Source organism: Pygocentrus nattereri, chromosome 7 (genome assembly GCF_015220715.1).
Source record: "Pygocentrus nattereri isolate fPygNat1 chromosome 7, fPygNat1.pri, whole genome shotgun sequence".
NCBI lineage: Eukaryota > Metazoa > Chordata > Actinopteri > Characiformes > Serrasalmidae > Pygocentrus > Pygocentrus nattereri.
Window position 1 is genome coordinate 5,162,434 of NC_051217.1, and position 27,039 is coordinate 5,189,472.

Here is a 27,039-nt window from a genome sequence, read left to right on the forward strand (position 1 = left end):
ATATGAGCTAATTGATTGTTAGTTCATTTAATTAGTTAGATAGTTTGTTTATTGTGCGTTAAACTAAACATCCATCCATCCATTTTCTAATCCGCTTCTCCATCAGGGTCGCGGGGGGGTGCGGGAGCCTATCCCAGCGGTCATCGAGCGGAAGGCAGGATACACCCTGGACAGGTCGCCAGTCCATCGCAGGGCTAAACTAAACATATGGAAGACATTAATTATTGCTCTGTTAATTTAATGTTAGATGTTCAGTTACTCTCATTAAGTCTTATACAGTTGAATGACACGAATGGCACTTTTATGATTGATTCATTAAAAACATCTCAGCTTTTCAGTAGTTTATGTCTATAATTTAAATGTATATGCCAGTCTATTTATGTCGACATCAAAGGTCAACTAAGCCTGTTCTGAATCTTTAGAGCACAGAAACATTTCCTTTAAAGTGTCCTTTGCGTTCATGGATCACCAGCTCAGTGATAGTTGGATGATGATAATTTAGTACCACTTCTCATGCAACATTTTCACATCACTATAGTCAATGTTATTTATGGAAACTTCTTTTAAATGATCGGCTTACATTCATAGTAAAACAGCATTTTATTAGTCTCAATATCACTTAACATATTCATTGGACCATTACTTTCCAAAAGAATTTCTGCAGAATGTTATCTGCCTGGAAAAGTAAGTGACCGCTTTGAAGAACAGATGTGTTAAAAAACAAAAGACTTCCATTTTGTCATGCACATTAGGGATTACTTCATAGGCTTGCTTCCTTCTATAATGCATTTGCAGTTTAAGAAACCTGTATTTTTAACCACCCTTTTCCAGGTAAGGGCTGATCTCAAAGTCATGAGCTGAATAGGATCAACTCTCTAAAACGTGTTTATTACTAAGAGCAATAGGGGAGCTAATTCTAATCCTAATTGAAGGTGTTCGTTAATACGGTGTAATTTCTGTAATTCAAGTACTTTAAAAGGAAGGATTATTGTGCCAAAGGATTTTCACAGAATCAGAAACTTGATGCATCACCTTGTATTTGTCACATTTCATGTGAAAACCTACTTTGTTACTTTTTTCAGTACTACATTTTACACTTTTTGAAAACTCAAGTTGCTTTTTACAACATAGGAACATTTCATGAGGCATCGTTAGATAGACTTAAATCTCATAAAATATATGATACATTTCCTTCACTGTCTATGAGTCCACACAAACATTAATAATGGCATTTATTTATTGATTATCTCTTACAAATCTCATTCATCTAACTGTTGGAAGACATTCAGGGATGACCATTCAACCTATCCTACAGTCACTGCTGAACTGTATAATACAGGCTCGACAACATGCTCATGCTCTGTATTAGAGCCACATGTTCAATCTCAACAAGTTAGCGCTGTAAGAAATCAGACCATCTCCTTGGCAGCATTGAAAAAGTCTTTGGGATTTCTCTTTCTAATGTCACTGTACATCCCAGACTTCACAGAGCAGGGGGTTGAACTTGTGGTCACTCATGCGCCACGACTCCAGCATCTCAGCGTGCTGATGATTGAGGGTGCGCAGTTCGGTCAGACGGCCCAGCAGCCGGGCGAACTGCTGGGGCTCTTGAGGGTGGTGAAGCTTGCAGAACTTCCACAGCACCTCCAGCATGGGCTCCTGCAGTCGCTCCACCGCCTGCTGGTTCTTCACATACGGCCGGTCTACAAGTAAAAAAAAACACTGCATCACAACAGTGTGAGGGGCTACCTGACCTACAGCCCAGAGCACACTGACCCAATGTTCTCCAACTAACGTCAGTGTCCTAATTTTGGCAGCTGGTTAACATTGATCCAGATCTAGAAGAGTGTGGGTGACAAGAACTTCCCAGAACAGAGTGTATAGGGGAAAACGTTGTAGAACAATCAGGAACACTGTAAATGTAGGAGAACATTCTAGAACAGTGTGAAAGGGCAAAACATTCTAGAACTGCCCCCCTTGCACTTTATTACTGCCACCCTGCTGAAATTCTGTGACACCCCTTTGCACCCCTGGTAAATTGTTTTAGTACTGATCACAATAGAGGGCTGTGGCTTCACCAGGATGATGAGTGGGTGGACAGTTGCACCCCTTTAGAGCTGTACATTTCTGTGTCTGTAATTAATAAGCGGTCAATTTTAGAGCAGTGTGACCGGACTCAAAGAGTTCCTTATGCTCGGACAGAGATCACTGTCTGTGCATAGATACTGAACTGCTACTTGTGCTGGAATAAACTTACCAGAGCAAAGTATTCAACACTGTCTTTTTGTTGTTGTTGTTGTTGTTGTTGTTGTTGTTGTTGTTTAATCAATGACACATTCAAATGGTGGTGGATCCACATTCCACCAGCACACCCTCCCACCCCCCGAGACCACTGTTTGTGTGAGGAAGGAGTCAATTTCCTTTTAGAATTGTATAATGAAACAGCACTCACTGTACTTATTGCACATAGAACTTCAAAATAAGTTACCAAATATAAAGCATGTCAGATTCTTCTATTGACTTGATATTACAGGTTCAATGTTGTTAACCCCGTTACTTACTGTTTTAAGTTTAAGAAGCTGCATATTTTTAACAGTGCCTTTATTGGCTTTTTGAATAAGCTCAACTGACTTAAATGCAGCATTAAAACCCTGAATTAGAAGAACTTTTGACTAAGCTAAGCTTAATTAACAGTAATTAGTTAACAGAAATCATTTTTAAAAGTTGCTCTTCTATAACATTGGTACAAAGAACCCTTCCTTGCACTTTTAGCACTAAATTATTACTCTTTAGAAAATATAATCAATTTCTTAACTTTTCTTTTAACAACAACTGCAAAAACAAGAGGTATTCTTAAGAAAATTTAAAATGGCTAAAACTCTACGGTTTTCTCAAACTGTAATTCTTAAAACACACCAATGAGGATTTAATGCCTATTTGCTTAATGGCTTTATTGGGTATTTCATCTACAATGACGTCTAGTTCTTTTTAGTTTAAATTAGTTAAATATCATTTTCATATAATTTTTTTTGGAGATTGCTTTTAAGAGCATTTTGGTTAACGTGTTAGTTGAGTTAACCTGGGCCCATGATTAGCCAATGATACCAGGACCAGGAGTAGGAAGAAAAATAAGCTACTGACGAACGATTCAGCTACCAGTTTAGAATGAGATACAAAAGCACATTGTCATGTCATATTCTTCTTCTTCTTCTTCTTTCGGCTGCTCCCTTTAGGGGTTGCCACAGCGGATCATCTGCCCTATCCACTGCCTCCTCTACTTTCACACCAACCATCTCCATGTCCACCTTAACTACATCCATAAACCTTCTCTGAGGTCTACCTCTTCTCCTTCTACCCGGCAGCTCCATCTCCAACATTCTTTGACCAATATATCCACTATTCCTCCTCAACACATGTCCAAACCATCTCAACCTGGCCTCTGGCTTTATCTCCAAACTGCTCCACCTTCACTGTCCCTCTGACCTGCTCATTTCTAATCTTGTCCATCCTTGTCACTCCCAACGAAAATCTACACCGGCCATTATTCTAGCTTGTACATTTGTGTCTGTTTCCCAGGTTCTAGTCCACAATCTTATGAATAATCAATGCAGCCTTGACTCTTATTTCACTGGAATTGCATCAGTATAGCACTAAAACTTTTCCTATATCACAGCAACTTCCTCAGCTTTATCAGCAAATTCTTCATTCTATAAATTCTTCTGACACTTTTCAGGGAATAAAAATGTTTCTTATGTTATATGCTCACTTTGGTTAAATACACTAGTCATTATGACCCAGTTTACACCTGGTACACCTCATGCATCTTGAGTATCATTATTATATCTGGATGCTAAAGCACATTAAAATGCAAGTGTAAATGCACCCAAGATGCATTTAAAACGGATACAGGAGATGTGGACACATCTGAGTCATATTATAGCTGTTTCAATGCATCCATCCCTCCAAGATACATTCAACAACTGAAAGTCCTCCCCATGTGTACATCGCCGGCTGCATGATCCGTGTCTTTGAGGAAGGTAATGATGATGCTGGAGGAAGGTAGTGATGGAGGATGCACATGGTTGAGAACCAAACCAAACAAAATGTGGACAAACCTCACTTTGCAAAACAATCTGCAGACAAAGAGGCTGAACAAATAAACAACTGGTAACTGGTTGCCACATAACAAGCAGATTTACATATTCAACCCCACACAGCAAGCAGATTTCGGTCTGATTAACCAGAGATACATTTGACTACCAAGTATAAATACATATGGCTGAAACCATATCAGGATGCAATCCATATACTAGTCACATGAAGTGACCAGATGTAAACGGGATCTACAATGCACTATGGTGAACGGATTGGGTAACGTACAGTGTGCTTGGGGTCAGCAGCAACCAGTAAAATAGTACAACACTTCAAACAGATGAGGCTACGTTGCATAAGCCTACCTTAGGTTAAAGAATAGATAAGAAGGAAAAGGAAAATATGTGTGTCTTGCTTTGTGGATTATTTCCTTCATTTATCATTAACTATATTAAAAAGTAGTCTGACAATATTTAACTGTACTGAACTGCATATTATACACAACACATTCCAGTTTACATCAGATGGTGTGCATCCAAACATTCCGATCTTTTTGGACATGTAAATCATGTCCAGAAATAATACATATAAACCTTTTCACAGTATTGGCCCATCAAAAAAAAAAAAAAAAAAAACATAATCAGGTGACAGGTGACGTGAAATAGTAACTTCAGAAAGAGTAGATTTTGGCACTTTCTTGGCAAAGTTTCACATTGTGTCACTGGGTACCAACCTGAGGACAGAATGGTGATGGCCGTGAGGAGCGCATGTTCCTCTTGCCTCATCTGCAGCCCACCAATAGTCTTATAGAAGTTGAACATAGGGGTGATAAACTCTTCTGATATGCCTGTGGAGAGAGGAGGAAAAAAAGTGAACATTACTGTTGCTCATTTACAGAAATAGCATGTACATTCACAAAAACAAATGATCACTATTTATTTCACAGACATTTGCATCTGTTTTGATGGTTGTTGCTATTATGACTATGGCAAAATACTGTATGTCAGAAAAAATAGTTGAACTAGTGAAACTATTGAATTACAGTAAAAGGCTGTTTTTCTAAAAATGAAACAATTGTAATTTTACAGAGTTTTACCATCAGTGACAAACAAACTTTTACAAAGTTTTGTAACATTGGCTGTATTTTAATAACAGAGGAACCTTTTCTGGTGCTAAATAGAATCATTTTCAAAAAAGGCTCTGTCTAGAGCCATCTACAACGCATTCTCCACCAATCTGAAGAGCCCTTTCACCATGCAATTAACCCTTTAATCATGGTTCTATGTAGAACAATTTCATTTTCTTTACTAAAGAACCCCTGAAGAACCGTCTTTTTTAAGAGTATAGTTTTGCTTTTATTTTACAGCTTGTGGTTTATAACTATGTTGGGTCAGTGCTTTTATTTCATAAGAAAACTAATGCAGTGCAGTGAAGTCAATGTGCTGAAGAGTCTCAAACGCATACACTGATATCAGATGGTCCATCAGGTAACTGTTTGTTTTTGTCCCTGTTTACTTTTTGTATGTTTCTTAAAATAGCCTGAACCTTGTTTTTCTTCACAGTACTAACATGGCTTTGTTGTAGGAGAGCAGATAAGGACAGATCTCCATCTCCAAGTATACAAAGCAAAACACACTTTCTAAGAAGTCATGAAATGATTCTAATCATCAAATCCTGAGGCAGCAGTAAAAAATCTTCATGTTTAGTCGAGAACGGACTCTTTCAACCTCAGTAGGATCAGCTACACTCTTAAAAAGATGGTTCCTCAGTAAAGTCAAATTGTTCTATATGGAACCATAAACCAAGAAATATTTGCATGCTTAAACCCTGCAAGCATTCCCAAAGACATTACACAATTCTCTAACCTAAGTATAGTCCATGTATTCACTGAATAAGTCCTGCTATGTAACAAGCCTGGGATTTTAGGGGTTAAAGGGTTCTTTGGGCTGTGAAATGGTTCTACAGACTGATGGAGAATGTTGTATATGGTTCTAAGTAGAGCATTTTAATAAAGCTTTCCATATATCACAATGTCAGGTTCATAACAATAGAAGAACAATTTTTGGTTCTATATAGAATCATTTGTCTTAAAAAGAACCCTTGAAGAGCAATCTTTCTAAGAAAGTAGGTTTGTTCTACCATGGCTCAGAAAACTTACATGAGGGAATGAATGAATCAGCAAATGAAGGCTATTAAGCAAAGGTACACTGCAAACTGCAATGTTAAAATGTATTAATTGCATTGAATGAAGAAAGAAGTGAAGTGTATTAAGCAGCTATACTAAAGTAAATACACTGCTCAAAAAAATAAAGGGAACACTCAAATAACACATCTCTAGATCTGAATGAATGAAATATTCTCATTGAATACTTTGTTCTGTACAAAGTTGAATGTACTGACAACAAAATCACACAAAAATCATCAATGGAAATCAAATTTATTAACCAATGGAGGCCTGGATTTGGAGTCACACACAAAATTAAAGTGGAAAAACACACGATAGGCTGATCCAACTTTGATGTGATGTCCTTAAAACAAGTCAAAATGAGGCTCAGTATTGTGTGTGGCCTCCACGTGCCTGTATGACCTCCCTACAATGCCTGGGCATGCTCCTGATGAGGTGGCGGATGGTCTCCTGAGGGATCTCCTCCCAGACCTGGACTAAAGCATCCGCCAACTCCTGGACAGTCTGTGGTGCAACGTGGCGTTGGTGGATGGAGCGAGACATGATGTCCCAGATGTGCTCAATCGGATTCAGGTCTGGGGAACGGGTGGGCCAGTCCATAGCTTCAATGCCTTCATCTTGCAGGAACTGCTGACACACTCCAGCCACATGAGGTCTAGCATTGTCCTGCATTAGGAGGAACCCAGAGCCAACCGCACCAGCATATGGTCTCACAAGGGGTCTGAGGATCTCATCTCGGTACCTAATGGCAGTCAGGCTACCTCTGGCAAGCACATGGAGGGCTGTGTGCCCCTCCAAAGAAATGCCACCCCACACCATTACTGACCCACTGCCAAACCGGTCATGCTGAAGGATGTTGCAGGCAGCAGATCGCTCTCCATGGTGCCTCCAGACTCTGCCACGTCTGTCACATGTGCTCAGTGTGAACCTGCTTTCATCTGTGAAGATCACAGGGCGCCAGTGGCGAATTTGCCAATCCTGGTGTTCTCTGGCAAATGCCAAGCGTCCTGCATGGTGTTGGGCTGTGAGCACAACCCCCATCTGTGGATGACGGGCCCTCATACCATCCTCATGGAGTCGGTTTCTAACCGTTTTTGCAGACACATGCACATTTGTGGCCTGCTGGAGGCCATTTTGCAGGGCTCTGGCAGTGCTCCTCCTGTTCCTCCTTGCACAAAGGCGGAGGTGGCGGTCCTGCTGCTGGGTTGTTGCCCTCCTACGGCCTCCTCCACGTCTCCTGGTGTACTGGCCTGTCTCCTGGTAGCGCCTCCAGCATCTGGACACTACGCTGACAGACACAGCAAACCTTCTTGCCACAGCTCGTATTGATGTGCCATCCTGGATGAGCTGCACTACCTGAGCCACTTGTGTGGGTTGTAGGGTCCGTCTCATGCTACCACGAGTGTGAAAGAACCACCAACATTCAAAAGTGACCAAAACATCAGCCAGAAAGCAGAAAGGTACTGAGAGGTGGTCTGTGGTCCCCACCTGCAGAACCACTCCTTTATTGAGTGTGTCTTGCTAATTACCAATGATTTCCACCTGTTGTCTATTCCATTTGCACAACGGCTGTGAAATTGATTGTCAATCAGTGTTGCTTCCTAAGTGGACAGTTTGATTTCACAGAAGTGTGATTTACTTGGAGTTATATTGTGTTGTTTAAGTGTTCCCTTTATTTTTTTGAGCAGTGTATATAGAAGGCAATGTCTTCTTGTGGAGCTGTTGAGTAATTAAACAAAGATTTGATTAAACTGACATTCACCTGAGAAAATGCTATTTAAAGCAATATTAATACAATGAGTAGTGATTTTATGTGTGTCACTGGTTTCAGTAAGCCATTTATAGCTCTCTCCTTACAAAGGCCCAGAATTATTTTTACTTATCATCCAATACCTGATTAGGTTACTCAAAGCATCATTAAATTAAATCAAAGCTGTGTTCGTCTAACCAGCTCACATTGTCTTAACCATCTTTTGGAAAAGAAGAAATTCTTGTTGCTTTTTTGGTGCACTGATGTTTATTTGTGTTTATTTTAATGTTATATAGAGTTTTTACTGTCTAAAACACACTTAACCAGATAAATAGCTTCAAACTGTTAAATCTATTACCATCATATTGATTATACTATCGCATTAATTACACCATTTGCGTTAAACTTGTGAACAGCCAGAGGAGGTGTATGCAGAAGTTTTGCTATGGGGAGTTGCTTTGAAGAACAGAGCCACTGGGAGGCAGTGTGCTCCTTCATATTTAAAGCATATTCACAACGCAGACCTGAAATAGATCTGCAATGAAAGTATTAGTTAAATTATGAAATCCATTTACCTCATCGTGTATTTCTGTTTGGAAATTAGATCTTTTGAAATAAAAGGCACTGACGAATTTGTGAACAAACACATTTTTGCCTGAGCTACTGTCAATGGGACAGTACATTGCGAAGCGCCTGCACCTGCAAGATTAGATTAGAGGGAGCCAGAAATCTTGATTGTAAACTATCACTGGGCCAGACCTAAATAATCTAAATAGTCTAAAAATCTAGTATCTCACAGCTTTTGGTGTTTTCACATTCAGTGGGACTTCCGTTCAGAGTGTGTCTTTGAAGAGCTTGTCTGTTTCGTATGAGCTCTTTGTCTTTATTATTATCATTGATATAATTATTATTCTTTGTTGGCTATGAGCGCTGAGGGCTCTTTTCTAATGTTGATGTAAAGCATTCAGCGTGAAGAGCCACGAGGTGATGCCGCTCATTCAAATCAGCCAATCAGGGGACACTCTCAGTGAAAGGTCATTAGACACAATCTAGAGAAATCATATTCATTCCAATTACATTCAGCAGTACTCTTTAAAGAGCCCATATCCTATGTTTATCCTCATATTTCATACCTCGTGTAGCCCACCTAAGACATTTGTCTGTATTTAGGTCCTAAAACAGTCATAATTCTTGATATTATGTTTATACAAACTTTTCCAACCTCCAACCCTTAGAATTCAACAGGTTGGTTTTTGTTACAGTGTTTATATGATCGCAGCTTAATTTCCATACATGGTTTGTAATGACCAAAATGATATGCTTTGAAACTGTAAAAGTGTTTACACACTGTATCAAATTGTGTCATTTAAAAAAGTGAGGTTTTTCATAGGTTCTTTTCCGCTATAGAGCAAAATCGTTCCCAGGGCAGCACTGTGCTCCATCGCACTGATGCAGATCTCGTGAGACCGGCTATGGATTCTTTTCATCTTCTGTGCTGCTAAACCAGAACCAGGAAATACTGTAGAAAACTACACAAAGGCGTGTTTGCTAACAGCCTAATACCAACACACACACACACACAGTACAAACGTTTGATTCCACCTGTCCCTCCAACACCAGTCTCTCGACGTCCTTTTGTTTCTCCTCTAAACAGGCATTATTTAGATAGATAGATAGATAGATAGATAGATTGATAGATAGATAGATAGATAGATAGATAGATAGATAGATAGATAGATAGATAGATAGATAGATAGATAGATAGATAGATAGATAGATAGATAGATAGATAGAGGACATTTAGCAGCAATCCATTTAAGCATCATTTACTGAAACTGAGCATGTATTGCTTTGGGTGGCACCTGTAAGTCTTTGTCCTCTTAATCTGTGTTCGCAGGCATCTGTTCCCTATAACTGAACCTGTATTATAGTGAGAGACAACATACACTCGCATTAGCTTAGCCCAGCAAGCTACTCTCTCCTGGTTTGTGTTGCTGTTTTAGTGTTTAGAAACTGTTGTTAGATTGAAGCTTTGCCATTTATTGAATGGTGGATATAAAATCGTGCAGATTTTGTTTACTTGTCTGTGTGAGCAAACGTATTTGATTTCATATTTGAAATAAAGTAGGATGCTAGGGCACAGTATGGATGTGAGAGTCAAACCAACTGGAATGGTTACCCTAGGTGCTCAGGCCTGTTTAGCCCCACAGTGGAAAAGACACTCATTACATCTGCCTTTTAAATTAGCACCGTGCTAGAACTGGGACATTAAGACACTTACAGTGAAATGCTTAGAGATAGGAAAAGGTAAACAACTGTCATATGAGAAAGGGCATTCCTGTGAAAATCAATACTGGTGGCCTGTGATGCTGGAGTCCAGTATGTGTTAGCAAAGGCTGAGCTTTTTAACTTAGAGAGATGCAATCAGACATGAAAGCAGATGCCTCTCAGATATGCACTGAAATCCCTTCAGATGAGGGATAACCTTTGTCACTATTTCTCCAAAAAAGAAGAAGAGAAGGGAAAAAAAAACACAAGCGCACCACAGAGCCTTCAAAAAACAGAGAAATGTCAGGATCGTGGAGAGGCCGAGTGGGGAGGACAATAGGCCTCTCGATGTTTAGATAGAGAACAATGGCCTCTTCAGACAGTGGCTCTTCTTCTCTCTCCAGCTGGCCTTTCTGCATGAATATTTGTGAGTGCTCACAGGGGGAAAGAGAGTGACGTGTTGAGACAGTCTCCGCCGCTGAGCTTTCACAGCCATGCGTGGGAATATGAATGGAGCTGCGCTGAGCTGACAGCACTCCATCACCCGTCAGAGGCTGGAGAAAACCACAATGATTTCAAATGCAACTCAGGGGAATGGCACTCTCAGGTAAGCTTGAGAACAAGCAGTGGCTTCCTACGTATGGCTGATTGAACTGTACTTGTGAATAACACGTTTAATAATTCAAAGGAATACTCCATTGTTTTTCAATCTAATCTTTATCAGCTGCATCTATAGCATATGATTAATTGCCACAGATGGTGACATAAATGAAGAATGAAAAAGAACAGAAAGAACAGAAAACCTGCTGACTCAAAACACACACTATTTGGCCAAATCTATGTGGACACCTGTCCATCCCACCTAAATGAGTTTGTTGGATGTTCCATTCCAAGTCACAGACATTTTTATGATTGATATAATGAATGAGTTGTCCCTCATCCACTGTATTTGTAACAGCCTCCACTCTTCTGGCTGTGTTTCTGGGAATTTGTGCCCATTCAGTCAAAAGAGCATTTTTGGGATTAGGCCCTACTTGCAATTGCCATTCCTAATCATCCCAAAGATGTTCAGCTTTGTTTTTATGAATCTTGCTTTGTGCACCAGAGGACAAAGTCATGCTGGAACAGGAAAGGGCCTTCCCCAAACTGTTGCTACAAAGTTAGAAGCATTTAACTCTCTAAAGTGTTTTGGAAAGTATATCTGAACCTGCTGACCTGTCCTTATAATAACCACAACCTATAGTGATTTGTATGATAACGGAAGCCTACCGCTTTTTCTTATGCGCTCCTCCAGCACCTCTGTCTGTCCCTGAGGCCTTTTCTTGGTTAAGACTTCAGCAGAACGCAGGAACATGGCCTCCACCGCTGAACCCTTCAGTAGAGCAATCTGATCTTCATGGTCCAGAGACTGGAAACCTGCTCACACATCAACAAGAACTTACTGCCATGCTGCATTACCTCATCAAGCTTTTAGCAAGGTTTGATTCAGTTGTTGAAGGAGTAGAAAAAAGTGCTGAATGGAGTTTAGTTGACTCAAATTATTGAATTTTTGTCATTAAAATATTATGTAAATACAATTATTACCAAAAGCAAGTTGGTCAATGTTGATTTCATGTACTTTGGTGCTGAAACATTAAGAGTTCCTTTCACTGGAACTAAGGGGCCAAGCCCAACTCCTGAAAAACAACCCCACACCATAATCCCCCTACACCAAACTTTACACTTCGCATAATGCAGTCAGACAAGTACCGTTCTCCTGGCAACCGCCAACACAGACTCGTCCACTGGATTGCCAGATGGAAAAGCGTGATTCGTCACTCTAGAAAACAAGTCTCCACTGCTCTAGAGTCCAGCATTCAACGCTTTGCATTGTGCTTGGTGATGTAAGGCTTGGATGCAGCTGCTCAGCCATGGAAACCCATTCCATGAAGCTCTCTTCACGCTGTTCTTAAGCTAATCTGAAGGCCACATGAAGTTTGGAGGTCTGCAGAAAGTTGGCGACCTCTGTGCACTATGCGTTTCAGCATCCACTGACCCCTCTCTGTCATTTTACATGGCCTACCACTTTGTGATTGAGTTGCTGTCATTCCCAGTTGCTTCCATTTTTGTTATAATACCACTGACAGTTGACTGTGGAATATTTGGTAGTAATCATACCTGTGGCCATGAAAGTGGTTGGAACACCTGAATTTAATTATTTGGATGGATGAGTGAATGCTTTTGTTAATATAGCGTATTTCCAACATAATATATTACACCAACATTATTGAACAAAAAAATCCACAACGCAAAAATTGAGGGACCTGCAAAACAGACACAGTCAGGCTTACATTGTATTTTAAAGCTACTATGAAAAGGCGTTCAATACCTGATCACTGGTGGCCATTTAACAACATTATTGTATCACTCCAGGAATATATGATTAACAATAAAACATGGTGTAAAAAGCACTACAGGTGAGACTTGTTTGTTGATATTTCTGAATTATATTCAGAAGTATCCTGACCTGGGATGTTTTTAGTGAACTCTACCAGAACCTGGACGTGGCTTGTTGCCATCTCTGTCAACAGCAGGAAATTTTCCTCTGCACTGAAGTGCTCTTGCAGCTGCGGAAACACGAGGGGAAAGCTGAAACACTTTGTTCTGAAGCAAATCACTACTGTGCATGTTTTACGATGTGAAAGTTGATAACAGAGATTACATAACTCAACTTTCCATTTACTGAGCTTAGCATAGGTTAAGCTGTCTATGGCTGTTCAGTGGGATCAAGACTCAATACACACATGGAAAAACATACCAGTTTCTTGGTCATATCCTGAGGGACACGATGTTTGTTGTATGCCTCAACAATGTAATTTAGTAAAGCCTGCTGCTCTTGACTGAACTCCACTTTTTCCTAAGATTTAAAAAAAGAGCATATGTACATATCAACAGTGCTTCTTCATCTGTACAGACTATTGGTTCCTGTTAATCACAGCAATCAGCTCCCAAGAGGCACTACCACTGGCACATGCATATTACTGAATAACAAGGAAACTTTTAACCCAGAACAGTACGGTCTGTTCTAGTATGACAGTGTCTAATACAACCGTTTTATAACCACTCTATAGCACCATTTACTTTATGAAAAGTAAGCAGCAGAAAATCAGGGAAGTCAAACACTTGCGTTGTCCTTGAACCTCTTTGATGACACTTCAATAAAACTGATGGCTTTTCTAGATTAGTTACACTGTAACAAGCCCAGCAACAGGGTCAGCTATGTCTGTATGCATAGATGATAAGTTCTTAACATTCTTAACATACATTAATTGATTTATTGATTTATTTTGTATTTTATCATTATCTTTAGACCATTCCTATTGGTCCATTCATCATGATATGTTTACACAATGTACAAGACAGGGTTCTAAGTGTGGTTGAGTTAACCAGAGGTAACCAGACACCCATTGTAATTAGTGAATTCAGCTACTTTACTTTCTTTCCAACACACACATTCCACTGTGCACATGCACAGCTTGTATAATGTCCATAGAAAAGCACTGCAAATAGATCGGGATGCTCCAAAGCAGCCACACTTGAGCCTAATTTCACCATGAACAATGCAAAGCATTGACTAGAGGGGTGTAAAGCCCACCAGCATTGTGCTTGAGAGCAGTGGATCTGTGTTCTCTGGTGGGATGGAGCTCCATGCAATACCTCTGGAATGAGATGGACTGTTGTTTGTGATCCAGAACTGATAATTCAACATCAGTAGCTGACCTCACTAACGCTCTTGTGGCTGAATGCAATTAAATCTTCATGGCAGTGTTTCATCATCTAGTGTTAAGCCTTACCAAAGGAGTTAAGGCTGTTGCTGCAGCAACCCCGCCCCCACCCTTTGATCTCAGAAGAAATGTTGTGAGCCGGTTTATACAAGGTTTTCTTATTATATCAGGTCATCACGGACAAAACTGTGATATATTTTACTCATGTGCTGATCCTACACAGTTAAATCAAGTGAACTGACTTTAGCTAATAGATTTCACTTACTTCACCTGCCACCCAAACAATTACTGCTTTAAAAGTACCAGCACCATCATACAAACCAACATGATGAATGAATGAAACGTTAACAACAAACACTCTCACCATCCAATCACTTACATACTGTCCTCTACAAATTAGTGTCATTTCTATATTAATATATAAACGTTTACGCCTTGCACTCACTTTAAACGTTTTGGTTGTAGATGTGACCTGTTTAGCATCCCCACTGTCTCCCACCTCTGTATCGTCTCCTGTGCCATCTTCTAGTGAGGTCTTGGTGTTTTTCCTTAGCCTTTTGGATTTGCACTGAATCTCTGTTAGCAAACCTGCTTACACATGGTCAAAACAAATCACAGATTCAGCACTGCAGTGCAGTGGTAGTTTCCTAGGAGATGAAACACATTCTCAACTTTTAATAAATGTCAATTCAAAGTATATTTTCAAAGCATATAAAAAACAAACAAACAAAAAATGCCGATACAAGGTTTTGTTTCAACAGTGACAAAGTCACTCTGGGATCTCATGCACCAGAAGAACCGCAGTGATGAAATAACCAAATAGCCAATAATAAAGAGCCAAACTAACATTAAGCCTTGATTATGTCATTGGCACGATGATGTGTGTTATGTAGGCATTGAGCTGTATTGTAGGTACATCATGTATATGTTAAGCTATAGCACAGATCATTATAGTCATTCACAGCCGCAATGTTAGTCTCACAAGCTCGAGTGTTAATGCAGTAATGCAAAGGAAAGAAAAAAGTAGAGCAAAGATTTCCCTGCTCTGCTGTTTCTGCACAGTGCTGCACACTTAGCTGACCTACAGCGGCTTCCAGCATAGGCTACTGTTCACCTGGATAGCAAACAATGTTTTAAAGCTGACCATGGTAAAGAAAACAAGGTAAAAAAGGTCTACAATTTTCTACAGCTAGTACTGTAAAATGTAGGCCTGGGGTTAATTAGCAAGTACTCACTGTGGTGCAATGTCAAGTGCAACATATGTTGTTCTTAAAAGGCCCTTTTTAGTATTTTATTCTTTTCTCTGAGGTCTACTATCATTAAGTTTTAATTTCAACCAATTTTTAAAGGTGATTTTCCAACCTCTCTTTATGCCTTAACTGTTTTTGTTACTGTGCCTGTAAGACTCCGATATGTAAATGACCTCTGTTCTAATTTGCTGCCCTATATTGGGTCTCCCGCGACCCTGATGGAGAAGCGGCTTAGAAAATGGATGGATGGATGGATGGATGGATATTGGGTCTCATTCAGAAAACAGTCTGGGCTGAAATACTCCTTATAACTTCACTGTGAATGGGTGGATCTAAACTACTGTAGACTGAACAGGCAGGTATATATACAAGTGCTGATTTTTGTGACATCACTAAAACAATAAATTCATAATGAGCCGTTGTTGAAGATTAAAGAATTGGCTTGTTGCTGCCATTATTGTTACCTTTAAACTAGTAGTGAGTGCAATTTTATAAGCATGATGAAAAAGTGCTGTTGACAGAGAAAAAACATCCTGGAAGAACACTTTCATCTTGACATAGCTAACAAAAAAAGTACATGGGAGGTTTCAGTTTCACTGCCTGATGTGCAGCTTGAGTAAACTTCAGGGAAATGCCCCCTCGCTGAACAGACTCAAGGGCAGACCTTGGAACACTTCCAGGCTGAACGAGGGAGCATGTGAGTGGAGGTGCAGTGGGAACAGGATGAAGACTGAATGCCTGCTGCCTACAATATTTATATAAACGTTAATGCACTATTCATGGGCAACAGGAGCCGAGTACGGCCTGCTCCTTACTCTAGCCGACAGCTCTATGCACGGCAGCATGGCTAATTATGTTTCATCACTGGGAAGCCAATAAGAATTCACTCGTCAAACAAATCCTCACCACCAACTACAGTGCACCTCTGCCTCTCAACCAGCATTCATTTCACATAACAGAACTATATACTCACTTCTGCCTGACACACTGTATCTCAGTTGAATCCAAAATATTATCTCTCAAGTCTACAATAAATGCTATCAGTTTGATCTCAGTCAGTGTCCACTGTCTGACTGCTGGTTAGTGATACGATGGTGTAATATTATGTGTTATCCCATGTCAGCGTTATGAGGTGGAAGTGAGCAGTAATGCTGTGGCTGAAATATGAGTTTCATAGTTGTTACTGAATAATTCATGTTTACTACTGAATAACAGGCCTGAAAAGGTCTATGTTCTGCATTTTTCTTCTGAAGTCCATCTTTAATGTCTCTATGTTTTTTGGTCCCTCTTTATTTGGAAAGACCCTGATTTATTAACTATAGATGTTCAAATTATCAACAAACTATCTGGCGAAACGTTTGATTCTAAATAGTGTAAGTGTACATTTAGGTTTAGCTTCAGGGTTAGACTTAGGACTGCTCAGTGAAAAAAAGGTGGACAGAATATCTATTGAAAGTCCCATTGCTTTCCCTCATATTGTGGCATTGTGCAGGGTGCTTTCCACTGTGGGGAAGCAAAGGAACAGCAGAAAGTTTCTCCTCCTCATATACAAACTAGTACTCTATGAATTCTTTCACACACAACCCAGAACTCCATAACCCAGCTTGAGCTGGGGATGCAGCTCCACACAAGCTACAACAAAACAAACGGGCAGAATACCTTCAAGTGCAAATCAACATTTTTTGCTCCTGAGTCAATGAAAAATCTGTGAGCTGCTTTCCATTGTGGAAAGGTGAAATATCAGTATAGCTGGAAATCTGATAGCTTCTAAATATTATTCAGATGTTTTTAGTCCAGTTTGAGGCATGTTTGAGTTGCTTTTGTAGATTCTGATCCTTTTAGCGTGTAAAAATGTTTCAGTTGTTGCTACACAGTCATTCGTCATCACCATGCCAACAGTGAGCATTCCAATTCATAGTTTTAGCAACATTTACATGCCCCATCAAACTGTTTCTAAAAAGCAGCTTTGTTTGGTTTTCCATAATATGGGCCCCTTCAGAGAAGACACTTGTACTATAAGCTTTGAGCTTATTAACCAAGTTTGTTTACAGACATTTGTCTGCATACAGTAAGGTGACTGTGAATTATATGTAATAATTATTAAACAGCGGCTGTGGGATAATTATCGGATTGTGATCGTGGTAATGGATGGTTACTCACACTCTGCCAGCATGCCCATCTCTTTGCACTTCCGGAGTCGGCACTCTTGACACTTTCTGCGCATGTACATGTCCATCTCACAGTTCCCTCCACTCTTACACTTATACACTGCATTCTTGGTTATACTCCTTCTGAAAAACCCTGCAAGAAACATCAAAATTATATTAGTTTTCATAACTGGTGATGTAACTGGTTTTCATTGTGTGTGAATGTTTGGGTGCCTCTGTTCAAATGTCTTATTTAAGTTCTCTGTAGAGGATGGATTAACCTGTTTTGACCTAGAAAATCAACAAAACATGAAAATTGACCATGTTTTGGATAGACTGTGTCTATGTACACGATTCTTGATGAGAGAACGTTATATGAAATAATTATAGAATTCTATTATTGGTAAATAATACGGCGGGCAGTCGTGGGCTGGAAGTTAGGAAACAGGCCCTGTAACCGGAAGGTTGCTGGTTCGATCCCCAGAGCCGACAGCATGTGATTGAGTTGTCCTCGAGCAAGACACCCAACCCCTAACTTCTAAACTTCTAAACCACTTCCTCCATCAAGTGAAGGAAAAACTTTTAAGAACAAACCTGCAGTGAGAATGTTGCTGGTCAAGTTGTTGCCTAATCATGTGGAGGCCTAATCATGTGGAGGATGGCACTGTTTTTAGTTCATTCCTGAAGCTGTACTAGTTAATCTAGATGTGACAACTATTAGCAATACCATTTTAAGATGTTAAGATGATGTTAAGATCACTAAGCTAACTAGTTAGCTTTTCTTAACTTAGCGATTGAAAGTTAGCTTGATAAATGAGTTTGATTTAACAGGATGCACAGTGTTCACATTTGTGATTAAAACATTGTTGTAACAGGGACCGAGGAGGCGGACGCACGGGCTGAGATAAGCAACTTTTATCAAGGGCAAATCCAGGGTCATAGTCGTAATGGTCCAGGTTCACATAGCCAACACGGATATATCGGGGGACAGATATGACAGACAAACCAGAATCCAACAGAACAAGCAGAGCAGAACAAACAGAACATCCAACACAGCATAAAACAAGCAAACAACACGTCAAATGAACAGCATGATCAAACACTTCGAACAAAGCAAACAAAGACCAGTCAAGACAAGGGGCAAACCAAGGGCTTATATAACAGGGATAATGAGGGACAGGTGAAAACAATCAGGGGCGGAGTCAACAAACAAGGGGGCTGAACCAAAACAAATGCACATGGAAGATTCAAAACACAAAGCACATGGACAGGACTGGGAGGGGCCAATCGTGACAACTGTGTGTAAAAATTAATGTTAATGCACCTGTGCACTTTGTAATATTTCATCAAATTTGATAAAAGACCATCTTCAGCAAGTACAAGTTCTCTTCAGTACTGATTAGCTTCAGTGTTAGCTTCAGTGTTAGCTCATCTGAAGTGGCAGCTTCCATTGCAAAAACATTCTTTTCATTTAAAAATAATGTATAATTTTTTTGTTTGCTTTAAATTGTCCTACATGCATAATTTGTCAGTTCTCAAACATGCATGTCTGCACTGGAAACCTTGTAAAGCCAGTTTATATTTGAAAGAACAATGTTTCAATTGCACAGTGTTGTACAGAGCTTTTCGGTTTTTTGGCTCAAGTGCTATCGACATTGCTGAGCAGAGTTAAACATTTGATGGAAATAGTTACAATTACTAAGAGAATAGAACAGGGTTTCTATGAATTCTATTGTTTTTAAAGTAATAATAAAGAAAACCTGGACTAACTAGACAGGACAAATAAGCCCCGCCTCTATTAGACCTTGAAAAGGGTTTGCTGTACCCTTAGTTCATCAGAGCATTACGCATTACTGTAACAGAGATCCCACTCCTTCCCCAGTTCCAGCCCGCAGACACCTGGCCGCAGATGCTTCTGGGACAGGTAATTACACATTCTAGCATGAGCTGATGAACACAATGACACGCATTAACATTGCATGGCGGCACAAGGCTCTGGTTCCCTACATCATTATTCAGCAGAAAGCTGAGAGGGAACCAAACCTAGACTGGGCGTGAGGGAGCATCAAGCCTGGCCAAGCCTCAGAGACTCAGAGCACATGGCCCAACAGCTGCCCTTTGGGCATTGTCCACACTCAGGTGGAATTACACTTGCAGTCATTCAGCCAACGATTTTCCAAAGAGCTAAAACTGGTCTATGGAGTTGTATGTCATATACTACGTGGGAGTTAAAAAGACAAGGTTACCATGTCAAACACATGCATAGGTATGCTGTGATATTGTATTCAACGCAAGGTATGAATTAGCAAGGGCTTTGTTGATTGAACTGGTCTAAATTCTATTGAATCATATTCTTAGTATTATAAGAACACGAAGAAGCTCACAGACAAAATAACAGGTTAGTTTGGGTTGCAATTCTGTGGTCAGTTGCATAAAACCTCTCAGGTGAATTGTGGCCTTAAGTGGTCTACCTTAAGTGAAGTGAAGTGAAGTGAAGAGTGTTTTAGTGGAAAGTGAAAAAATCTACAATTGTAAACTGAGTTTTTGACCCTGGGATTAAATTTCAGCAATTTTTTGACAGTTGCGCAATTTAAATTTACAGCTTTTAATTGATCTCCCAAGCATGTAATTTACCATAAATACTTAAGATGCTTTAGGCAAGCAGCCACAGACTGCTGATTTTTATAATTTATAATCATAGAGACTTCCAAGTCGCTTGTCACATGATATCATATTTTTGTTTTTTATATACATAATTTTACATTTTATTTTTCATAAAATAACTTTTTATAAACTAGACAGCAAAAAGTGCAGATATTTTATGTGACGTATCTATTCTTGCTGTAAATCTGCAATGCAATTTTCTCAGTCAGTTTAGATTTACATGCAGCTCAATTCATCATCCTAGTCACCGTATAATAATAATAATAATAATAATAATAATAATTCTTACTTGCTCATTTATATAAATGAAATTCAATTTTATTTTAGATATGTGGTTCTGTCACGATTGGCCCCTCCCGGTCCTGTCCATGTGTTCGTGTTTTGTTTTGGTCTAGTCCACTGTTCTTTGTTTTGGTTTCCTAGTCAAGCCCCTTGTTTAGTAACTCCACCCCGATTGTCGCCACCTGTTTTCCACCTGTCCCTCATCATCCCTGTTGTATTTAAGCCCTGTGTTTGCCTCTTGTCTTGGCTGGTCTTTGTTTGATACGTTTGTCGTTAGATGTTTGGCTGGTGTTTGTTGTTTATGTTTGTTTGATTTGTTTGTTTGGCTTGTTCTGTACAATTTTGGATATTGGTGTTCATAGTCATGTCTGTCCATCCTATGCTTGGTATTGATTATTGGAACCTGGACTGGCTCAACCACGACCCTGGATTTGCCCATAATAAAAGTCGCTTATCTCAGCACATGCGTCCACCTCCTCACTCCCTGGCGTTACAGGTTCTAGGTAAAACCTCTAGTTGGGTTAGGACCCTAACCCAAAAAGTTCTTTGAACTTTTAAAAGCTTTCTCACACTCACAAAAATGATTCTTTGAAGAGTCATCAATTGAAAGGTTCTTTAGGGAACCAAAAATAATTGTTATATGTCGTCACTTAAAAGAACCCTTTTCATCATCATTTTTAAAAGCACAATAGTTATTTGAAACCTGTGAAGTTGAACCAGATTATAAGTTGTACATATTATAATCATTTGAATTATTTTTTATTAGTTTTTCTGGTTATATTGGTCTTCTATTTGGCATTTAAGAATATTTCCATTTTTTATGGTACATTCACAATTTCCCATGTTCTGTCCAGCAGAATCTCTGACATAAGTGGTCTTCACCTTTACATCCTTCACACGTGAGAGCGTTGTAGTGGTATCCCGAGGCTTTGTCCCCACACACCACACATAGTTCTTCCCCTTTGACCCTTCCAGAGTGGGCAGCATGTCTGGGTCTTTTGTACACAGTGGGAACAATGGGGGATGGTTGCTCCATCTCTGTGCTGAAGCCCCCTTCCAACGGGCCTTTCCTCAGCTCCAGCATAGCGGATGGTGTGTACCACTCCTCTGGGCTGTACTGGGGGAAGTAGTTTTGGTTGGAGTAGTATGACGGAGATGACATGGACTGCTCCACTGCGGAGTACTGCATGCTGGGATAGCTGGCAAAAGGCAACACCTCTTGGACCTCCTGAAGCAGAGGGCTGCTGTGCTCTGCCAGAATATCTGAAAGCGGAGAAGAAGATGGCAGGAGTAAGACAAGGATGTCAGTTTACACGTGTCATGGAGTTCGAATGCTCATGTTAACCCAATGTTGGTCACACAGTTAATGGGCTTTATACCAAAGCAACTATTAGAGAAACTACAACAAACAGTATTTGTGTTACCTGCCAACAATCACGCCACTAGCACTACAATCCGAATTACGCTGTTAAAAAATAAGGCCAATAAAAAGGATACTTTGGGCACTGTCATAGAAAAAAACACTTTCGGTGTCCTACAGAAGTTTTCAGTAGATGTTTGTTTGAAAAACCACTTTTAGAAGCAAGATGTGTGAGTGAGAAGAAGCCTTCTCAGAAGAGTCTCCACATGAAGGTTTACACCAATTAAAGGTTTTATGAATGTTGCACTACAATCCACTATGGAGTTAACAAGGGGCAGATATTGAGCTGCCAATTTATTAGGTAAAATTTTAAAGGTACTATTGAGCTGTTATAGTAATATACAGTACAGATTTTCATTGTAATTTTTATGTTGCCTATGTCAGTATTTCCCAAACTGGTCCACAGACAGTCTATATGTTTGCTCCAAACTAACTCCCATCATACACAGATGAAGGAAAAATGTAGCAGAATTAATACACTGGCAGTGTACAGTACAGTTCATTAGTAACTGGACACTGACTTTTTTTTCGTTCTGTACTCCACCACATTCAACTGTACATGTAGATGAAAACACGTCAAACTAAAGCTGACTTTCCAAAGTTTAACCTTGTAATCATTAAGATTAAGTGACCCTTATTAGTCCCACAACAGGGAAATTTCACCTCCGCATTTAACCCATCCGTGAAGTGAAACACCACATATTCTCTAGTGAGCACACACACACTAGGGGGCAGTGAGCACACTTGCCCGGAGCGGTGGGCACCCCAACCTGCAGCGCCCGGGGAGCAGTTGGGGGTTAGGTGTCTTGCTCAAGGACACCTCAGTCACATGCTGTCGGCTCTGAGGATCGAACCTGCAGCCTTCCGGTCACAAGGCTGGTTCCCTAACCTCCACCCCACAACTGCCCCATTATTTCATTGCAAATCCAATGTGCTGTAGAACAGAGCCAAAGTGATTAAAATCTTTTCACATCCATTTACTTACATACCAAACTGTATTTGTGCTGTACCAGTTGGTAGCTGATATGAAAGAGACTTCCAGTAAGTTACACTTTGCCACACCTGAAACAGGAGTCCACCACACACTCAAATAAAGTCAGAAATTATTAACCCACACATACTTGAGCTGATACAACATTCTACAACAAAGACTTTCTTTGAGCTGATATGTGTACGCATATATGTATGGACAGAATATTAATCCAAAGCCCAAATAGTAAAACTTATTTTTGTTCTTCTTAGCCTAAACAGGCCATACAAGATAATCACATGTTAATCTTAACAAAATGTAATATTTGCAAAATTAGTATCTGCAGAGCGTAATGACCACCTGAAACAGCTGCTTACAACCACAGCTAAGCTACATCAATTAAATGATCAAGTTACCAAGTACACCATTTAACAGCGATTCCTTCAAACTCTCTACAAAACAGTTTGTACCAACCTGAAGTCTTCACCTGCCCCATGGACATTTCAGCAGGACCCAGAGTGAATACCAGTGATTTGCTTCTGGCCCAAACACTGACCATCCACAATCATTCTTTCAGTTGTTTCTCGCTGCTGAAAATCACATGTCTTTCTGTAAAACCTTGTCGCACTATGATGCCTTAAATCTTGCCTCAAGTGTGCCAAGGGGAGCAAAGGTTGCTACAGTTGCTTATTAACCTGACAGCCACATTTCTGTGTCTCTATTACAGGTAGCTGGATCATAATGTAAAGTCACCTTTATGTATGCCATCCAGACACAGAACATGTTAATATCAGGCTTAATGTAAAAGGTGGTAATAAGTCTATTTACTTATGGACTAGTTTAATTTAAGGGAAATGTTGCACTAATATGTTGGCCCAATGGCTCTGAGTTCCGTTCCAGGTCTTATGTGTTAGTCTTTAATAAATGTCTTCATCACCACCACAAATTTATTTACATGTTCACTAAAAACACTGATGGTATTACATAGAATGTGCTGAATCAACCATTCTTGCCAAACTAGACACTACTGAGCAAAAGTCAGAAACCACCCTACATTTATCTTACTTCCAGTCAAAATGGCATTCAAGTCATTCACTTCTCAGCATAAAATGCAATAAATTGCAATGATGTAGAGGCTTGGAATCTGGGGCGGTCAGTCCAATGCACTGAAAAAACCAGCAGCTTCTTTGTTTGACTTGCAATTTTTTTTCTTTTTTTGTCTCTCTGTAACGGGTTCTTGGCAAATCCAAGAATCCTTTCAGACTCATTGTGCTGAATTATCTTCTCATACTGGAAGGATGGACAGAAACCTCTGTGGATTGTTTCAGGTCTGAGGCAAGAGTGGAGCTTGATCTTCTCCTCTATCTCAACAATGAAAGCTATGGTAAGTACTGTTGGCATTTTTGGTGGTCTACCAGATCTTGCATGGTTGTTAGGAGTCACATTTCATCTCTATGTTTTAATAATATTTTGAACTCCAGTTTTGGAAGCTCCTGTTTTTTCACTAATCGTTGACTTTCCCTTTCATTATTCAAGTGGATTATCTTACATCTAATCTTATCAGAAATATCTTCGAAATAAAGAGCTGTCTCTTGCATGGTATTGTATGTAAGCTAAAAGATGAAAGACTGTAATCATGTTGAGATGATGTACTCTATCCATCTACAATCGATTGACACATTACGTGATTCAAAGCATCCATTTTCTCAGTGTTGCTGAAAAGTCTTGTAATCAAAGCTATCCCTACCAAAAAAATGGGAGCTCTCTGGCATGGGGAACCCATCACTGGGTGGGATCTGCAAAGGTCCCACCACATTGACGTCAGGGCCCACCCACTCATTCATCCAGACGCTTGTGTGTTGACCCCAGGGTCCAGTTCCAATTACAGTTTAGTTCTTGAGTGCAGAATAGAAGTAATAGCATCAATCCTGGAAGACAAAAATAGTGAATTACATTAATGCAAAATATATATATAGAAAAAAATGTGACTCATTTCTTCTGTGTGGACTTACAAAAGTCTTTAAAAACATGGAAACTTCACTACAATACTACTGGATACTAATAGTATGCAGACACTCCTTCTAACGTGTATTCAGCTACTTTAATATGCACTAATTTCTGACACAGGTGTTTATATAATCTCCACAGAAAAGCATCTGTACCTAACCTCACTATTTCTTATCTGGTCTAATAAGTCAGTATACTGTACTGCATAAAATGGAATTTTTTCTTTGGCGCTGGCACATAGAACACTACACTGCACACAAGACAGAAAAAAGTTTATATAACTGCAGAAAATGTGTCTCGTTAGACAGCTCTTATGATTACAAACCGATTTTCAGACTTTGGGACACATTTACCTCAAAACAATGGGCTCTAACTGCTCACTGTGTGGCCATGAGTGACAGGGAAGCAGTTTCACTTCCTCTTTGTGTTTTGGTGGTGAAATGTAAAGTATTTTTATAAAAAATTAAACTCATGATATATCAAAATTGTTCAACTTCACTGTAAAAGAAACCAAAAAGATCAACATTGAAGAAACAAAAAAAGGATTGTTTTACCAACCTGAAATTTGGGGATTAGGGTTTGGAACAGACACCTTTCCAATAGAAATGACACTGTAAACGATCATTTTGTTTATATTTGCATTATTACTATTTCAATTAATGCCTGGAGTTTAAAGAGACCAAAACATCATTCTTGCAAACTCCCTATTAATTGTGGCTGTGTTCAACACGTTGATGCAGCAATATATACAGATGACTATATCAATAGCCATAGCTTTAATTCATTGGTCTATCTTCTAAGCTGCTTAGCGCCAGCATCCAGGTTGCTGGAGCCTATCCAAGTGTTCACTGGGCAGAGGGCAGGACCACACAGACAAAAACAGTCCAGTTTAATGTCACCAATTGGCTTGACTTCATTTGGACATGTGGGATGAAGCCCACGCAGACACTGGGAGAAAAGGCAAACTCTACACAGAAAAGACCCTGGTCACCCAAGCAGGGAATCAAGGCCCTTTTTGCTGTGAGGTAACAAGCCTCTCAGTGCTTTAATAGTTTAGCGAAATTTTACATTTTACAGCATCCAGCACCTATTAAACAAGTGCTATTGAACATGTTTACCATGTTATTACCATTTCCCCAACTTTATTCATTCATTCATTCATTCTTCTTCTTCATCTTCTTCTCATTATTATTATTATTATTATTATTACTACTACTATTATATGCTGTCAAGTTGGTTGTGACTGCTGGTGACCTTATGGATAGTGCTTCACCAGAATATCTTGTCTTCTTTATAGACAAGATATTATATCTATATACTGTATAGTACATCCACCTCTTTTTTACCTTCTGTTCAGAACAATTTTGTTTTTAAAACAAATGAAAGGAAAACCTTGACCGGTAGTGTCTGTTCTATATCTGGCGTGTTTTGTCATTTTATCATATTGTGACACTCGTATTGTAATATGTATTGTATTGTGAAGCTGCTGATTGTATGCAGCCTTACTTTTGATATACCATTGATCAACTGATTAATCTTGAACACTAAGCTGTAAGCCTGTCAGGTACAGTTAAAGAATGATTTCAATCAAATTTAATTAATAGCCTGAATTCACTGAGAAATCATTCAAAAAAACTGTAACATTTCTTGTGGAGTCCCACAAGGTTCAATTTTAGGGCCTTTGTTTTTCTTTTTGTATGTTACCTCTAGGTAATGTCATTAAGACGCTGCTGACAGGCAGATATTTTTCAGTGGAAGATGCGATGTTTTCTAAGGCTTAGCCATTTCCAAAGTTCTCCTTGAGGAAACCCAGTATTTACATATACCATCCAATAAAAATAACAATGAAAAATTACGTTTTGCTGTATTCATGTTTATGTGTATTTATGTTATAAAGTCTTTTTCTGCACATGACTGTATATGAGATTACATACACTCTCCTCCCATATGTGAAAATCTGAATGATAAATGTTTTGATGATGATAAATGTTCTATTTTGAGTGTCCATAAAGCCTACAAGAAGTGTCTGCTCTTTCTATGGACCAACAAAAATGCAGCCACTTACACAACAAAAACAAGCTAAGTTGAGATAAATATAAATATAAGAGTGCCAATGATTTAACTTTCATTTACCTTTTTTTAGACGGTACCAATAATTAACAGCTTTACTTTATATTCTTACCACATAATTGACTATTTATACATGACAATTTATATTGCTTTCTTGAGGGCTATTTAGA

The 27,039-nt window shown here is 39.4% G+C and overlaps 1 protein-coding gene across 3 annotated transcripts in view; it reads right to left on the reverse strand.

Annotated features, from left to right (window-relative positions):
* Positions 1-581: 581 nt before the first annotated feature.
* The window catches only part of nr1h4 (nuclear receptor subfamily 1, group H, member 4), a 29,374-nt gene continuing 2,916 nt past the window's right edge, over positions 582-27,039 (reverse strand). For 2 of the 3 annotated variants that reach the window (XM_017690433.2, XM_017690422.2), the window contains exons 2-10: positions 24,540-24,720; positions 21,285-21,665; positions 17,470-17,610; positions 14,505-14,647; positions 13,093-13,191; positions 12,802-12,901; positions 11,565-11,711; positions 4,826-4,939; positions 582-1,703 (exon numbers count right to left, since the gene is read on the reverse strand). In XM_017690433.2, the coding sequence (XP_017545922.1) occupies positions 1,465-1,703; positions 4,826-4,939; positions 11,565-11,711; positions 12,802-12,901; positions 13,093-13,191; positions 14,505-14,647; positions 17,470-17,610; positions 21,285-21,665; positions 24,540-24,636 (1,461 nt within the window). In that variant the 5' untranslated portion in view covers positions 24,637-24,720 and the 3' untranslated portion in view covers positions 582-1,464. Of the gene's footprint in view, positions 1,704-4,825; positions 4,940-11,564; positions 11,712-12,801; positions 12,902-13,092; positions 13,192-14,504; positions 14,648-17,469; positions 17,611-21,284; positions 21,666-23,266; positions 23,434-24,539; positions 24,721-27,039 lie in introns of those variants that run through there. The other variant, XM_017690446.2, reaches the window with a different exon arrangement.